This window comes from Dendropsophus ebraccatus, chromosome 4, assembly GCF_027789765.1.
Source record: "Dendropsophus ebraccatus isolate aDenEbr1 chromosome 4, aDenEbr1.pat, whole genome shotgun sequence".
Lineage (NCBI taxonomy): Eukaryota > Metazoa > Chordata > Amphibia > Anura > Hylidae > Dendropsophus > Dendropsophus ebraccatus.
In genome coordinates this window covers 160,209,411-160,225,994 of record NC_091457.1, presented here as the reverse complement: position 1 = coordinate 160,225,994, position 16,584 = coordinate 160,209,411, and the positions used below count along the sequence as shown (strand labels likewise).

The window sequence follows — 16,584 nt, the reverse complement described above, 5'->3', positions numbered from 1 at the left end:
TGAACATCCCTGTAGTGGCTGATACGTGTATTACACTTATCAGCCGCTAGGGGGCAGCAGAGCGCAAGATCCGAAAATAGACGACGCTGGAGCCGGAAAAATACGAAAAAAGACGACGCTGGAGCCGGAAAAAGCCGATCGGGACTCACGGAAGAAGCCGAAGTCCCGACAAGATGAAGAGGACGCCGGGAACCCGGAAGACGCCGATCAGGACCCCGGGACAGGTGAGTAATGTACAAATACCTGCTCCGGACCCCTCAGCTACCTAGCTGAGGGGTCCGGAGCAGGTATTTATTACTTGTGGGGACTTTGATCGCCGTGAACGGCCGGCCGGCTGGCCGGCCGTTCACGGCGATCGGGACGGTGGTACCGTGACCACCATTACTTTTTACAGTAATGGCGGTCGGTGCCGTCCTCGGACAGCACCGACCGCCATTTTTTTCCGGGTCATCGGGCCACCGATGGCCCGGAAAGGTTCCGATCGCCGCTATGGGCTTATAAGCCAATAGCGGCGATCGTCGGCATGGGGGGGGTTAACAACCCTCCATGCCGACAGGGAGAGATGGCCTGCTATGTATTATAGCAGGCTATCTCCCCCGATCGGGACCCGGCCGGCCGCGGCGCCCGTTTAAAGGGCTGACGTACCGGTACGTCATGGGTCCTTAAGTGACAGTGATCCATGACGTGCCGGTACGTCATGGGTCCTTAAGAGGTTAAAGTTTTTTTTTTGTTTTTTTTTTACATTTTTTTATTTACATTTTCTACACATATTATTATTTTTATTTATATACATATTCGTTTTATATATTCTTCTTATATATTATTGTATTTTAATGCAATGTAGTATATAGCCATATGCCTTTCTTTATTGGTGTTACAGGTGTCTGTGTTGATTGAAGTGGGAGGGTCTGAGTCCTCCTCCCCTTTTAATGTCATCTTGGTTTGTGATATATAGTGCTGTTCTGTTTTATCAGTATCATGACTCTTGAGAAAGGAACCGGTGCGGTTCCGAAACGCGTTGAGTCTCCACAATAAAATATATATTTTTATTACTCACTGTGCCTCGATTTCAAGTTGGACCTGCGCCCCATAATCCGTGTAGTCTGGAGTTGGAGGTTGTTTACAAAACAGATGGTGTCAGTGAAGTTTATCCTGGCCGGTACTGAATTAGGATGCGGGTGCAATTCACCATTGCCTACAATTAGGGATGAGCGAACTTTTGAAAAGTTCGGTTCGGTTCGATCCCCCGAACTTTCCTGAAGTTCGGATTCTTACAAACCGAACCGAAAACGAACCTTGCAATAATGGCTGAATAATTGCAGCTACAATAGTGGGAGTGTGATAGAGTATAGTTTCGTGTAGTTGCAGTTGCTATTACAATGAAAAAAGTGGAAAAAATCAAAGTGCAAAAATAGTGAAAAAAAAATAGCTGGCAAATCGGCAATAATGCCGACTCCTCAAATGGTTAATATATTTAATTAATAGAACACATTTTCATTGTAATAAAGTCACTTTCGTTGTTCAATAATTTAATTAAAAAGAATCCATCATTGTGCAGTTAAATATACTGTTAAAATAAATATATATATATATATATATATATATATATATATATAAATAAATGTATATTTATATATATATGTACAGATATTCTGCAGCACGCTAGCATACGTGGAAAAAATGTGATTTATTTACACAAGGGTACAAAAAATATAGAGATGCGACGTTTTGACCCTCTCACAGGGTCATTATCAAGCATGCTTGATAATGACCCTGTAAGAGGGTCGAAACGTTGCATCTCTATATTTTTTGTACCCTTGTGTAAATAAATCACATTTTTTTCACGTATGCTGGCGTGCTGCAGAATATCTGTACATACTATTGGGGATCCCCGAGCCAGGGGACTGGCTCTGTACAGCACCCGCCTCATGAGCGTTTGCATGTGCGGCTTTCTCCTGTATCTATTTATATATAAATATATATGTATTTATTTTTTTACAGTATATTTAATTGCACAAGTATAGATTCATTTAAATTAAATTATTGAACAACGAAACTAATTTTATTACATCGAAAATGTGTTTTATTAATTAAATATTAATTATTACAGGAAGCTCTTTTAAAGCCGTTAATTCATATTCCCGGTAATAGAGCTCACTGTAATAATTAATACTTTACTTTAATTAAAACATCAAATGTTTCTTCTAATTATGCTATCACAATAGCATTATTAGAAGAAACATTTTGAATCATATGTGCGCTCAGCTGATCAGCTGATCGGCTGAGCGCACATATAATTAGCGGGTCTGCAGCACAGTGACTTCATTGTGCTGCGGACCAGTGAAGAGGACATATGGGGACATCAGAGGGTGAGTATACAGCTCTCCCCACCCCCTCCCCAGCACTGCACCAATCCCAGCAAGGAAGGGGGGTCACTTAACCCCTTCCTTGCTTGTATGGGCGCAGTCTGACATCAGTCTGGCCCCCAAGGGGTTAAGGGGGATGCAATGCATCCTCCCTTAACCCCTTGGGGGCCAGACTGTAAGCAGCGATCTGTAAAGATGCTGCATACTGTAAGGTGCACAACACCGCTCACGGTGATGGGTGTTTTTTGTGTGTTTCTCCCTTTTTGTTTTTCAGATATCAGTATCCTGTGGATTACGTCAGATTTGATGGACTATGACGATGACCAGCAGTTGTTTGGATTTTTTTTTTTAAATAAAATGGTCAATGAGGGGTGTGGGGGTGTTTTTATTTGAATACTTGGGGGTGATGGTTTGCCCTATGAAATATACAGGGTCCATAGAGAGGTATTGTTGCCAGGACTGCAGCAAGTGATAGAGGAGGCAGAGGAGGGAGGTAGTCTGCCTGTATCTATGGGGGATGCTACTATTGTGTTGTTATTAAAAGCTAGGAAGGATAAGTTAGAGGTTGGGTCGTACAGGCCGATCTCATTGATTAATATTGATGCTAAATTACTTGCTAAAGTTTTGGCCATGCGTCTGGGTAAGGTTATTGGGAAGTTGGTACATGAGGACCAGTGTGGTTTTATACCCAGCCGGATGACTAGATACAATATTAGGAGACTGTACGAGAATATGCAGTTGGCTGAGAGGGGAGGGTCCCACTCCATCCTGTCTTTGGACGCTATTAAGGCGTTTGACAGGGTGGAGTGGGACTACCTATGGGAGGTGTTTCGGCAGTTTGGGGTGGGGGATAGATTTATTGGCATGGTGCAGTTATTATACTCAGATGTAAGGGCTTCAGTGATGGTTAATGGTGTTTGGTCTGAACCCTTTAGGCTCAGTAGAGGGACAAGGCAGGGTTGTCCTCTATCTCCCCTCCTCTTTGCTCTCGGGGTGGAGCCCCTTGCATTGAAGATTAGAGCAGAATCAAGTATTGAGGGTTGTAAAAGGAGGGGCAGATAAAATATCTTTATACGCTGGAGATTTGTTGTTGTTCCTCAAAGAACAGGATAAAGCCATACCAGTGGTGATGAGTTTGATGCAAGATTTAGGTAAATTTTCAGGCTTAAAAATTAATTGGTCGAAATCGGTGTTGATGCCGTTGGATCAGGGAAGTAACTTATTGTTTCCGTTGTTACGGGTGTTGGGGGAGGGGGATAGTTTCACTTATTTGGGGATAAATGTTTCAAGGAAAATAGAAGAGTTTCATGAACTTAACACTATACGTTTTATAAAGGAGTTAGAGAATAAGGTTAATATGTGGCAAACTCTGCCGATCTCCAGAGCTTATAGAATAGTTCTCCTGAAATCTGTTTGTCTGCCCAAACTTTTATACATTTTCTGTGCCTCTCCATTGTGGATTGAGAATTGGCTCTTTAAAAGGATTAGGGTGTTATTTATCTCTTTAATTTGGGGACGGAAGAGAATCTGGATGAAGTTGGAGGGGTTGTGTCTCCCAGTAGAAAGAGGATGGTTGAATGTTCCGGATGTCAGTATGTATTTTCTTGCGTCACAATTTTTTGGTTGGTGAAATGGGAGAACAGTGCTTTTCTCAAAAGGTTGGGAAGGAGTAAAGATGGAGAGGAGAGGGATATCTTTCGTGTATTGGAATCAGGATGAATGGAAAGGATGTAGTATGGTAGTATTGTTGGTAAAAGTATGGAAGAAATTGAAAAGCTTGCTTGGAATAGAGGGTTTGTTGGAATTTGCACCCCTGTGGGATAACAGAATTCTTAGTGAAGTCAATAAGATAGGGATGCAAAAAATGTCAAAAGATTCCGGAATAGTATGTGTGAAAGATATTTGGGATGTGCAGGGGATTTAACCCCTTAACGACAAAGGGCGTATAGGTACGCCCTATTGCCGGTAAGGGCGTTCAGAGCGGGGCCGCGCGGCGACCCCGCTCTGAACCGCGGAGGTTCAAGGTGCCGCGTGTAGCCCGGGACCGTAGGTATTAGCGGGCACGGTCCGATCGCCGTGCCCGCTAATACAGTAATCAGATGCAGCTGTCAAACATGACAGCTGCATCCGATTACCGGATCCAGCATCTCCCTGGTGTCTAGTGGCGGAGATCGCTCCTCCGGGATGTTATCCCGGAGAAGCGATCTCCGTTTCTGAAGCCGGCCGGGGACCGCTCCAAGATGGCGCCGTCCCCGTCTCGGCACTCGTTTGTTTCCGGCTGCAGCAGCCGAAAGCAAACGAGTGCCGATCTCATGGATCTCTGCAGCATATCTATGCTGCAGAGATCTCAATGAGAGATCAAAGTGTATATACTAGAAGTCCCCTAGGGGGCTTCTAGTATATGTGTAAAAAAAATAAGAAAAGTGTTGTTGTGAATAAAAAGCCCCCTCCCCTAATAAAAGTCTGAATCACCCCCCTTTTCCCAGGTTATAAATAAAAGTAAATAAATAAATAAACAAACATGTTTGCTATCGCTGCGTGCGTAATCGCCCAAACTATTAATTAATCACATTCCTGATCTCGTACGGTAAACGGCGTAAGCGCAAAAAAATACCAAAGTGCAAAATTGGACATTTTTGGTCGCATCAAATCCAGAAAAATTGTAATAAAAAGCGATCAAAAAGTCGTATATCAATCAAGGTACCGATAGAAAGAAAATATCATGGGGCAAAGAATGACACCTGACACAGCCCCATAGACCAAAGGATAAAAGCGCTATAAGCCTGGGAATGGAGCGGTTTTAAGTGACGTATATTTGTTGACAATGGTTTGAATTTTTTACAGGCCATCCGATACAATATAAGTTATACATGTTACATATCGTTTTAATCGTAACAACTTGAGGAACGTGCATAACAAGTCAGTTTTACCCCAGGGCGAATGGCGTAAAAACACATTTCCCCCAAATAAACAAAATGCGTTTTTTTTTTTCAATTTCACCACACTTTGAATTTTTTACTGGTTTTGCAGTGTACTTTATGCATAAAGTCAGCCTGTCATTGCAAAGTACAATTAGTGATGCAAAAAATAAGGGCTCATGTGGGTTTCTAGGTGGAAAAATGCAACTGCTATGGCCTTTTATGCACAAGGAGGAAAAAACGAAAACGCAATAATCGAAATTGGCTCTGTCCTTAAGGGGTTAAAGTTGGGAGAGATTGAAGTGCGAATTTAATGTAGGTGAGAATGGTTGGTTGGAATACGTAAGATTGAAATATGCCCTGCGGGTATCGGTCCTGGCGGGGAAGTTCAATGTTCATGGGAACAATGTCCTGATAGACAAAATAAGAAGGGAGCCCTATCAAAGAAAATGTGTATCTAGAGTTTACAAAAGCTTTGTTGATCTGAGTGCGGGCAGGGTGAACAGCAAACATAAATGGGAGACCGAAATTGGGGAGGTAGGAGATGTCCAATGGTCAACGATATGTGGTAATGTGAGGAGAGTGTCGCTTGTGGGTAATCATAAGGTAACACAGTTTAATATTATACATCATTTGTATTATACTCCTATGTTTCTGGCCAGGATAGGGAAGAGGAAAGATGATAAATGTCCGAGATGTAGTATGGGACAGGCGGGGTTTGCCCATATGATTTGGGGGTGTGCGGAGTTGACCTCCTTCTGGGAACAGGTGTTTTATTTTCACACAAAATTACTGACATATTTTACTGTGTCTGAGCATGGCCTATGTCTTGATATAAGCTTTTGATTCTATATCACTTTGATTCTAGGAACGTTCCTCCTCATGTGCTGAAACTTGTCGACCTGGATATAGCAAAGCTCTTAACCAAAGAATACACTGCTGCTATCTATGTGTGCCTTGTGCTGCTGGGAAATATTCTAATAGAATGGGTGAGCAGAAGTGCATGTTTTAGAGACTAGAAAATCTGTTATCCCAGCTAAATCTAGGTTTCTGTGTTATTGCTTTCTATAAAGTGTTCAAGTAGTTGAAACACCTCAACCCAACAAAGTGCTTAGGATAAGCTGATAAGCTATTTATAAACACTGTGCCCAGCATGCATTGCTTTCTCTCAGCTCTCCATCACCGTCCTCCCACCTACCTACTCCCCTCCCCCAGCACTCCTGCCAGTTCCCCACCCAAAGCTGTCACAGTAGTGAGTGAGGTTACAGCACCTGATGAATGCATTCCCTTTCTGCTCTTTCCGTGGCATCATTGGTCACAAATGCAGCATGCTGTAACCACACCTCACTTTGCCCAATGTCCCAATAAAGATATATATGTATATGTGTATGTGACACGGAGATGGTGATGTAAGCTGGAGGGGTTGGTCAGAGATGGTGATGTCCATCAATCGGGGGGTGGGGGTTGAGCTAACAAACAAGATCCAGACAGGCCTCCTGTTACAACAGAAGATGATGTGTTGTCTCAGAAGAGAGGGAGGAGCTGGAGTCAATACACATTTTGTAGTTCTTCTGTTTTAGCAGTGGCTTTTACTGCTTTATTTCCCTTATGTCCCATCAGAAGCACAAGTAGTGGGGATTTCTTCACCCCGTGGCCCGATAAAACTCACAGAACTTTAAACCTCTTAATGACATTGTCAATTTTTTCTTTTGCGTTTTTGACTTTTTAGCGTGTTGTGTTCAGATTTATAATTTTATATAGTTTTATAATATCAATATTATTATGTGTAAACAGGATATACAGTGATAAGTGTTAATAGTTGCAATAATGATGCAGCGGTCTTTCGGAAGAGTACCACAAGGGAGCGCTGATCAGCACTCGGAATCCTCTTATATGGCCCAATATGGGGCTAAGAGAATAAAGGTCCCTTCACTCACAGCAGGTTTGGCCATCAGTATGATGCTGATGCTCTCCCGAGATTTTTTTTTTTTTTTTTTTTTTTGAGAGTCCGAGGAGCGTGCTCTCACCCAAGTGCACAAAAAGGTGCAGACGTGCCACACAAAAAAGTGCAACAAGGATGCGGTCTATCGCAAGCCCACTCTAAAAAGAGATGGGCCCCCAACCAACCACATTCCCTCCCCTTCCGGGCCAGAAGGCACCTGCAAAGGTTCGGGACAAATATCCTCTCACTGCCGAAGCAGAGAGAGGACCAATGCCGCTCATAGCAACCACCCCAGCGTTAGCTAAGGCGTTCGCCGATGAGCAGCCGTACCAAACGGTTTGGCTATCTCCCGAAGGAGACCCAGGGGTGCAGGGAGGCAAGGAACCTGATGGCCACACATGCCTCCCCTAGACCTCTAGGGGGACACCCAGAAGGGCGACCGCAACCTAGAAAATCCTTGTGACAAAACACACGTGAAAAGTGAACACACAGTGACAAAAATTAAATTAAATAAATAAAGATGTGTGCTGTGTGATACAGCCCGGACATCCGGCCGGATCTATAAAAATTACCCATAGCTCTCAACAGCCGGAGACCGGAAAGCTAAAGGTGAGTGTGCTCAAGGGGTGATAGTGAAGTACCGTGCTAAGTGCTTTCACTCAGTGGGATCCCATCTCCAGTGAGTTACGGCACCCTGGGGTCACCACTCCCAGGGCACTTCTGGCACCTCGGCTCTCAGCCCCCTCGAGCCCCTGGCACAGATCCGGAGGGTCATGGCATCTTGCACCGGCTGACTTGCCGCGCCAGCCACCTGCTCAACCCTTATTCCCTCCGTGTGTTTCCCTGCTCTCTCACGAGCGGTACTACACTTGATCTTAGCCAAAAGGCCGAGAAGCGATGCTCTCCCGAGATGCCACAGATAGACTCTCTGACCCCTTTGTTATCAGAAAGTCAAAACCACCACTAGAGCTGTCTGGCTGTGTCTCACCTCTCCCCATAGGTTATGGAGAGGGTAGGAGAGATGTGCTGGCCAACAGCTACTGAAGATGCATGGCCATATTAATTAAGCTTCAGGCTCTTGGGTCTATAACACACAGAGCTCCTCAAGGTGGCATCAATTGTTTTGCTCCAGACATCAGGAAAGGAAAGCTGTTTTGAAGACACAAGAAGACCAGGAGTCAAATGCAGAACGTTCAGATTCGGAAAAACGTTGCAGAACCCAGACAGTTAGGCAAGTCCGCTCAACACTAAACATAAGGGAAGTTTGCCATTTTTAATGTAAATCTGTTTTCCCTAAGTGCTTTCAGCAGCACAAAACTCTTTCTTGTCTGTATTCACTAAATTGCACAAAGCAGTGGAGTTTAGGAGGGTTCCGTTTAAAAGCATCTCTTAACCCCTTCCCTCCGCAGGACGTGCCGGCACGTCCTGCTTTGGGTGGGGAGGCTCAGAGGGGTCGTGCCACGTCGGAATGACCCTAATCCCGGCTCGGCAATCCATCTATTTGGTCTGCTGCAGACCAGAATAATAGAGCATTAATCTAATGGATCAGTGCTCTATTATATACCTATATCTGTAGGGGCAAAAATGCAAGCGCTATGGCCATTTAAACACAAAGATGAAAATACGAAAACGCAAAAACGAAAAATTACCCGGGAGGGAAGAAGTTAATAATGAAAAGCTTTATCTGCCCTTTCAGTCTGTAAGGGCACCGAAATCCCCACTATTTTTCATAAGGAAAAACAGATTTAGGCTATGTTCACACACTGTATTTTTGCTCAGTATTTTGGTCAGTATTTTGCAAGCAAAACCAGGAGTGAATTAAAGTCACTGTAAGGTTATGTTCCCACACTGTTGAAATTGAGTGGATGGCCACCATTTAATTGCAAATAATTGCCATTATTTTAAAACAATAGCCATTATTTGCCATTAAATGATGCCCATCCACTCAATTTCAGCGGTGTGGGAACATAACCTTACAGTGTTTTTAATTCACTCCTGGTTTTGGTTGCAAAATACTGACCAAAATACTGTGTGGAAACATAGCCTTACAGTGAAATCGTACACTTATGAATAATTTACTGTTTTTTTAGGAGACGATTCATAAATACCATTGTGTTCAATATGTTCACTTTTCTTTTCATCACTATTTTATGTCTTTCCTCCTTAGATGCAGATAAATGTGAACAGTGCCCAGAAGATGAATGGCCAAATTTAGGAAATTCTGGTTGCCTAAAAAGACCGCTAGATTTCTTATCCTTTCATGATCCACTTGGAATATTGTTCACATCACTTATTGTTATATTATATGTTTTCTCAGTTATTGTTCTAGCTATATTTATTAGATATAGAGAGACGCCTATAGTGAAGGCCAATAACAGGAATCTCAGTTACACCATCCTCATCTCCCTTATGTTGTGCTTTCTATGTTCCCTTCTGTTCATAGGTAATCCGGCCAAGCTGACTTGTTTGTTACAGAATATTATCTTCAATTTAGTTTTTGTTGTTGCTGTTTCTTCTATTTTGGCAAAAACCATCACAGTATTAATAGCCTTTAATGTCACTAAACCCAATAACAGATTTGGAAAACTTTTTAGAAATATTTCCCATGTGTTTATTGTATTTTGCTTTATAGGTGAATTTAGTATCTGTATATACTGGATACATTTCTATCCCCCATATCCTGATAGAGATTCAGTGTCTAAACCCGGGATCCTTATATTACATTGTAATGTCGGCTCCCAGGTGATATTTTATCTCGCTCTCGGGTATAACAGCTTCCTCGCTCTTCTATGTTTTCTTGTGGCTTACTTTGCTAAAAAGTTGCCCGATAGATTCAATGAAGCTCATCACATCACCTTCAGCATGTTGGTGTTCTGTAGTGTATGGATCTCATTTATACCGGCGTATATCAGCACTAGAGGCAGGTACATGACCGCCGTGCAGGTATTCGCCATCTTAGCTTCCAGTGCCGGACTATTAGGATTCATATTCTTCCCCAAATGTTTCATTATAATATTTAGACAGGAATTAAATGTAAAAAAGTCCCCGTATATTAGAAGCTAATAGTGTTTTTTATGACTTTTAAATGATGCCATAGACATTTATTATGACATTTAACATGTGTAGGGACTTTAGGGAATAACTCTTTAATTATGTTCTGTTCCACTTTTCCTGTAAATGTATATGGATTTGAATTTAACATTATTGTATCACTATGAACACCCCTTTCCATGGACCTATTATAGCATATGGACATCATGTGGCTGGAACGATTTCCTGCTCTGGACACGCTTATAAGTGCCAGAAAAGAGACTCGCTCAGCACAATCACTTTGGCACTGCTAGCCCTGACTGAAGCAATGAAAAAGAGAAGACCAGCTGTATTCCTATCTAAACCAATACAATTATACTTTTAGGACTTATCAAGTTAAATGTTGTTGTAAATACATGTTACTATACTGGATTGGATAAATGGAGGTCATATATTCATGCAATATAATGAGATGTGAAACAGATATGAATGAATAATTTCAGCTGTACCTTGGTACAAGAAGAGCTTACAGTTTTTCAAAATTGTAACTTGGGTTAAGAGCATTGCTCCCTGTACTGGGTGAAAGGGGGAGAGGGGCAGGGGCACGGTCTGCGCAGCGGGTTCCACAGCGCTGTACTCATACCCAGGAACTCTCCCTCACCTTTCAAATCAGGGCAGATCTGTCAACCCTTGTGTTTCTCTTCCTCTCGATTCCTGCTATAATGTGCCTGCACTCACACTCAGCTATACACACTGCTGCTATAATGTGCCTGCACTCACACTCAGCTATACACACTGCTGCTATACTGTGCCTGCACTTACACGCAGCCATTCAAACTGCTGTATATAAAGTTTCTGTCTCTGTTCCTGCCCAGCTGTGCGACTTTTACTTCCTGATTGGTCCATGCTGAACACACACCCCTTCCTCATTGCTGTCATGTGACCACACAGACCTCTGACAGCAGCCCTGCTTCTCTATTCTAGCCTTTTGTACTACGCTACTGCATTATGGGGATCTGAAGCTCTATCCTGTATCTACAAACTGCTGCTCTTTTTTCAGGTTTATGCTCTTACTACACATTATACACCACATGCGGATTGCTATACTGTACAGTAACTTATATATCACATATCCAGCTGCAGTGTTATCAGGGTTATACAGTTACTATACATTATACACCACATGCTGCTATACTGTACAGTAACTTATATATCACATATCCAGCTGCTGCTGTGTTATCAGGGTTATACAGTTACTATACATTATACACCACATGCTGCTATACTGTACAGTAACTTATATATCACATATCCAGCTGCAGTGTTATCAGGGTTATACAGTTACTATACATTATACACCACATGCTGATTGCTATACTGTACAGTAACTTATATATCACATATCCAGCTGCTGCTGTGTTATCAGGGTTATACAGTTACTATATATTATACACCACATGCTGCTATACTGTACAGTAACTTATGTATCACATATCCAGCTGCAGTGTTATCAGGGTTATACAGTTACTATACATTATACACCACATGCTGATTGCTATACTGTACAGTAACTTATATATCACATATCCAGCTGCTGCTGTGTTATCAGGGTTATACAGTTACTATATATTATACACCACATGCTGCTATACTGTACAGTAACTTATATATCACATATCCAGCTGCTGTGTTATCAGGGTTATACAGTTACTATACATTATACACCACATGCTGCTATACTGTACAGTAACTTATATATCACATATCCAGCTGCTGTGTTATCAGGGTTATACAGTTACTATACATTATACTCCACATGCTGCTTGCTATACTGTACAGTAACTTATATATCACATATCCAGCTGCTGTGTTATCAGGGTTATACAGTTACTATACATTATACACCACATGCTGCTATACTGTACAGTAACTTATATATCACATAACCAGCTGCTGTGTTATCAGGGTTATACAGTTACTATACATTATACACCACATGCTGATTGCTATACTGTACAGTAACTTATATCACATATCCAGCTGCTGTGTTATCAGGGTTATACAGTTATGATACATTATACACATCATGCTGATTGCTATACTGTACAGTAACTTATAATATCACATATCCACCTGCTGTGTTATCAGGGTTATACAGTTACTATACATTATACACCACATGCTGCTATACTGTACAGTAACTTATATATCACATATCCAGCTGCTGTGTTATCAGGGTTATACAGTTACTATACATTATACACCACATGCTGCTATACTGTACAGTAACTTATATATCACATATCCAGCTGCTGCTGTGTTATCAGGGTTATACAGTTATGATACATTATACACATCATGCTGATTGCTATACTGTACAGTAACTTATATATCACATATCCAGCTGCTGCAGTGCTATCAGGGTTATACAGTTACTATACATTATACACCACATACTGCTATACTGTACAGTAACTTATAATATCACATATCCACCTGCTGTGCTATCAGGGTTATACAGTTACTATACATTATACACCACATGCTGATTGCTATACTGTACAGTAACTTATATATCACATATCCAGCTGTTTCTCATTGTTTGTTTCTCATCTGTTTTAAATGTTATTCAGAATAAAAATCATCATTTTTGGGGTTTGGAGCCAATTGTCTACTTTGGTTTAAAAATAGATTTGGATTACAAGCATGGTACCGGAACAAATTATAATCCAAGGCCCCACTGTAAAAAAAACATCACATGTACAAAAAGTCCTTAAGCCGGCTTTCCAATAAAATGTCCACTTTCATCCACTTAATTTTGAAAATACAGAGATGAACCAACCTGTAGAACAAATTCCTGAAGAGTAAAAATGCTTTGATCACACAACGATTTTCAACAGGCATTATCTGATATTCAAAAAAAAAAAAAAAACAGCCGTTATAACGTTATGATGTTTAACATACCTTGGCGGCCGTCATTGCAATGAGGTCCGTTGGTTCAGTATATTATTTTAGTTTAGGTTGAATGATGGCCACGTTAAACACCCTTGGGTATACCTATATTTTAAGGTCCATTAAATTTTCTTAAAAAGATGGTGAAAGGACGGCCAAAAAAGCAACTTAACCCCTTCCCCCGTACAAGATTTTTGGCAAATTTCTAACTCCTCACATTCGAAGACTCATAACTCATATAATGAGACACAAAATGCTTTTTTCTTGCAGGACAAATAGACCTTTTTAATAACATCCTTTATTTTATCATATAACACGCTGCAAAACAAGAAAAAAAATTTTTCTGGGCAAAAATTGTAAAACAAAATCTGCAGTTATGCATCTATTAACGGATTTTGCTCCTACACTGTTCACTTTGCAATAAAACTGTAATGTGTAATTTTTATTATTTAGTAGTGATGAGCGAATACTGTTTGAATAGATATTCGATCGAATAGTAAGGTATTTGATCTATCGAATATTATCGAATAGTTCGCTGAATATTTGAAAAATATTCGATAAGCGTTCAAATCCCCCAGCTTCCGGTTTTTACCTCCAAGTGGTCAAATAGATGTTTTTCAATATTCAAATACTTGTTCCCATAGACTTTAATGGGATCGAATATTCGGGAGATATTCGTACGAATATCAAATATACGAATATTTCACTATTCGCTCATCATTATTATTTAGGTCAATATAATAATTTTTATTTATAAAGCGGCAACAGATTCCGCAGCACTTTACAATTGAGGGGCGTACATACATAGACACAAATCAGACACTGCAGAAAAACATATGCAAACGCAAGGAGTGAGGGCCCTGCTTACAAGAGCGTACAGACTGTGAGGAAAGGGTAAGAGACAAAAGGCAAGTTAGAAATTCTGATAGGCCTGCTTAAAAAGATGAGTTTTGAGGGCACATTTGAGGCTTTGGGTATTGGACATGAGTCTAACTTTCTTGGCTAATGCATTCCATAAAGCTGGTGCAGGTCAGGTAAATGAAAAACGGAGAGTGAAACAGAGCATGGAGAGGAGAAGCTAGTGGTCAACAGTGTCAAAAGCTGCCGAGAGATCCAGGAAAATTAGTAGGGAGCAGTCACCTTTAGACTTGGCAGTGAGGAGATCATTACAGATTTCAGTTAGCGCAGTTTCCGTAGAATGGAGAGGACGGAAAGCAGAATGAGGGGGATCAAGAAGAGAGTTAGATGGGAATAGACCAACTGTTCCAAGAGTTGGCTGTACAGCTAGCCAGAGAAGGTTTTTTTGTTTTTTTTTCCCAGAAGTGGAGTGATGACAATGTTTGAAAATTGAGGGAAAGATCCCAGAAGAAAGTAAGAGGTTAGATGATTTAAGTTAAGTAAGTAGTGAGAGCAGGAGAGAGAGACTGGACAAGGTGTGAGGGAATAGAGTCACTAGAGCAGGTTGTAGGACGAGAGGAGGAGAGGAGTCTGGAGACTTCCTCCTCTGTCACTGGTTCAAAGGCTAAGACGAATGAGGGGGATGAAATTTGAGAGGCAATGGGGTCAATACTACTTCGGGACTGGGAGATGATCTCCTGACGGATGGTATCTTTTTTGTCTTTAAAGTAAAGGCCCTATTACACTAAAAGATTATAGGCCGTATGTGGCCAATATCAGACGTTACGGGCGATAATCATCTTTTGTAATTGAAGACAACGATCAGGCAACAGGAACAATGTCAGCTGATCGTTGTTGTCGTTTATCTTTCAACATGTTGAAAGACAAATGACCAGGATAGCAACAACCTGTTGCCATTGCGCCATTGCCCACGCGGAATAGGAGCAGCGGCATAAGACCGCTGCCATCCTCCATGGGCTGCCCGGATGTGTGCCAGGGTTGTGGTCGTCTGTGTTTGGGAAACGGGGGGGGGGGGGGTGTCAATGGTTGTTTTGAGGATGTTGTGATAGTATTTGGCAGGCAGATTAGGACAGGAGAGGGAAGAGATAGGAACACAGAAAAAAAAAAGGAAAAAAAATTGGTCAGCTCTCCTAGAACACTGTTCACACTAGGCAGGAGCACGTTGCCATGGCTGAAATTGCAAACACACAAAAACACAGAAAAATGCAACAGCTCACCGCAACAGCAAGATACAGACCCACCATAGACATGAAAATAATTAAAAGCAGCCCCCCCAACTGCCCAAAAAATTCCCACAAAAATAATGAGTCTCTTGGTTACTATTTGCAAACAGCGTAAACTGCCTCACCACGATAAGGTGGACTCATATCGAGGCAGACCCTACACTGTATGTAGACTATGGCCTCTCCATGGCATATAATACGCCTATGCTCTGGGCATGCAAGATCCGTCTAATACCTGCAAAAATAATTGCATCACCTGGGTGAGACAGGTGGAGTGCACGACCAAATAGAGGCAGCCACTCCCCCAACTGGAACACAGAAAAAAAAAAAAGGAAAAAAAATTGGTCAGCTCTCCTAGAACACTGTTCACACTAGGCAGGAGCACGTTGCCATGGCTGAAATTGCAAACACACAAAAACACAGAAAAATGCAACAGCTCACCGCAACAGCAAGATACAGACCCACCATAGACATGAAAATAATTAAAAGCAGCCCCCCCCAACTGCCCAAAAAATTTCCCCACACAAATAATGAGTCTCTTGGAAGAGATAGGAGGCAGTGATGACTGTATATTGGGTTCAAGGGTGCAATATTGGAGGTCAGGGGTCTTGTCTAGAATATAATTGGACCATCCCCTTGATCTTCAGCCACAGATACCTGCCAACAAAACACAACTACTGGCAGGAAGATAAACACAAAGATTCTCTCTAGTTCGCTAAAATTCAATCCTTTATTTGAATAATTGCTAAAAGGCCGACGCATTTCGGGCTTACTAGCCCTTAACCATGGGTCTGTTCTGTCGGGTCATTTGCGACTCACAGGTAGAGAGGCCATCACCCAGAATAAGGTGGGAAACAATCACAGTCCATTCCCCACAGCTGTAAATGAAAGGGCAGCATGCATATCCACGCCGCAGGAAGACTTGCCCGTCACAGAAAGAATCAAAGCAAACAAAGTTTAACAGGGAAGTGGTCAGACAGCAGCAACTTAGCAGGTGAAGTTGGGTGTGTCCATGCAACAATAAAGTGAGCAAAGAGAATAAGCCGGTTCAGACTAACAAAAAACAAAACATAGAGCATGCACAAAATAAAACTAAAAGTACAATCACAGTCGTGCTCTGGGACCCTAGAACCATGATGAGGACCCTACAGTTCTTACAGGTCTAGTGTCCCAGAGCAGGTGTGCTACTACTGTGTATGTTTATGCTCGGGACTGAAGGTTGCTTTCACACTCTG

General features: G+C 41.8%; 1 protein-coding gene across 1 annotated transcript; it reads left to right on the top strand.

The window, feature by feature from the left end:
* The first annotated feature begins 9,635 nt into the window (after positions 1 to 9,635).
* On the top strand, positions 9,636 to 10,289 carry LOC138789370 (vomeronasal type-2 receptor 26-like). The gene has a single exon (XM_069967981.1). The coding sequence runs from the start codon at positions 9,636 to 9,638 to the stop codon at positions 10,287 to 10,289; it is 654 nt and encodes a 217-aa protein (XP_069824082.1).
* The last annotated feature ends 6,295 nt before the right edge of the window (positions 10,290 to 16,584 follow it).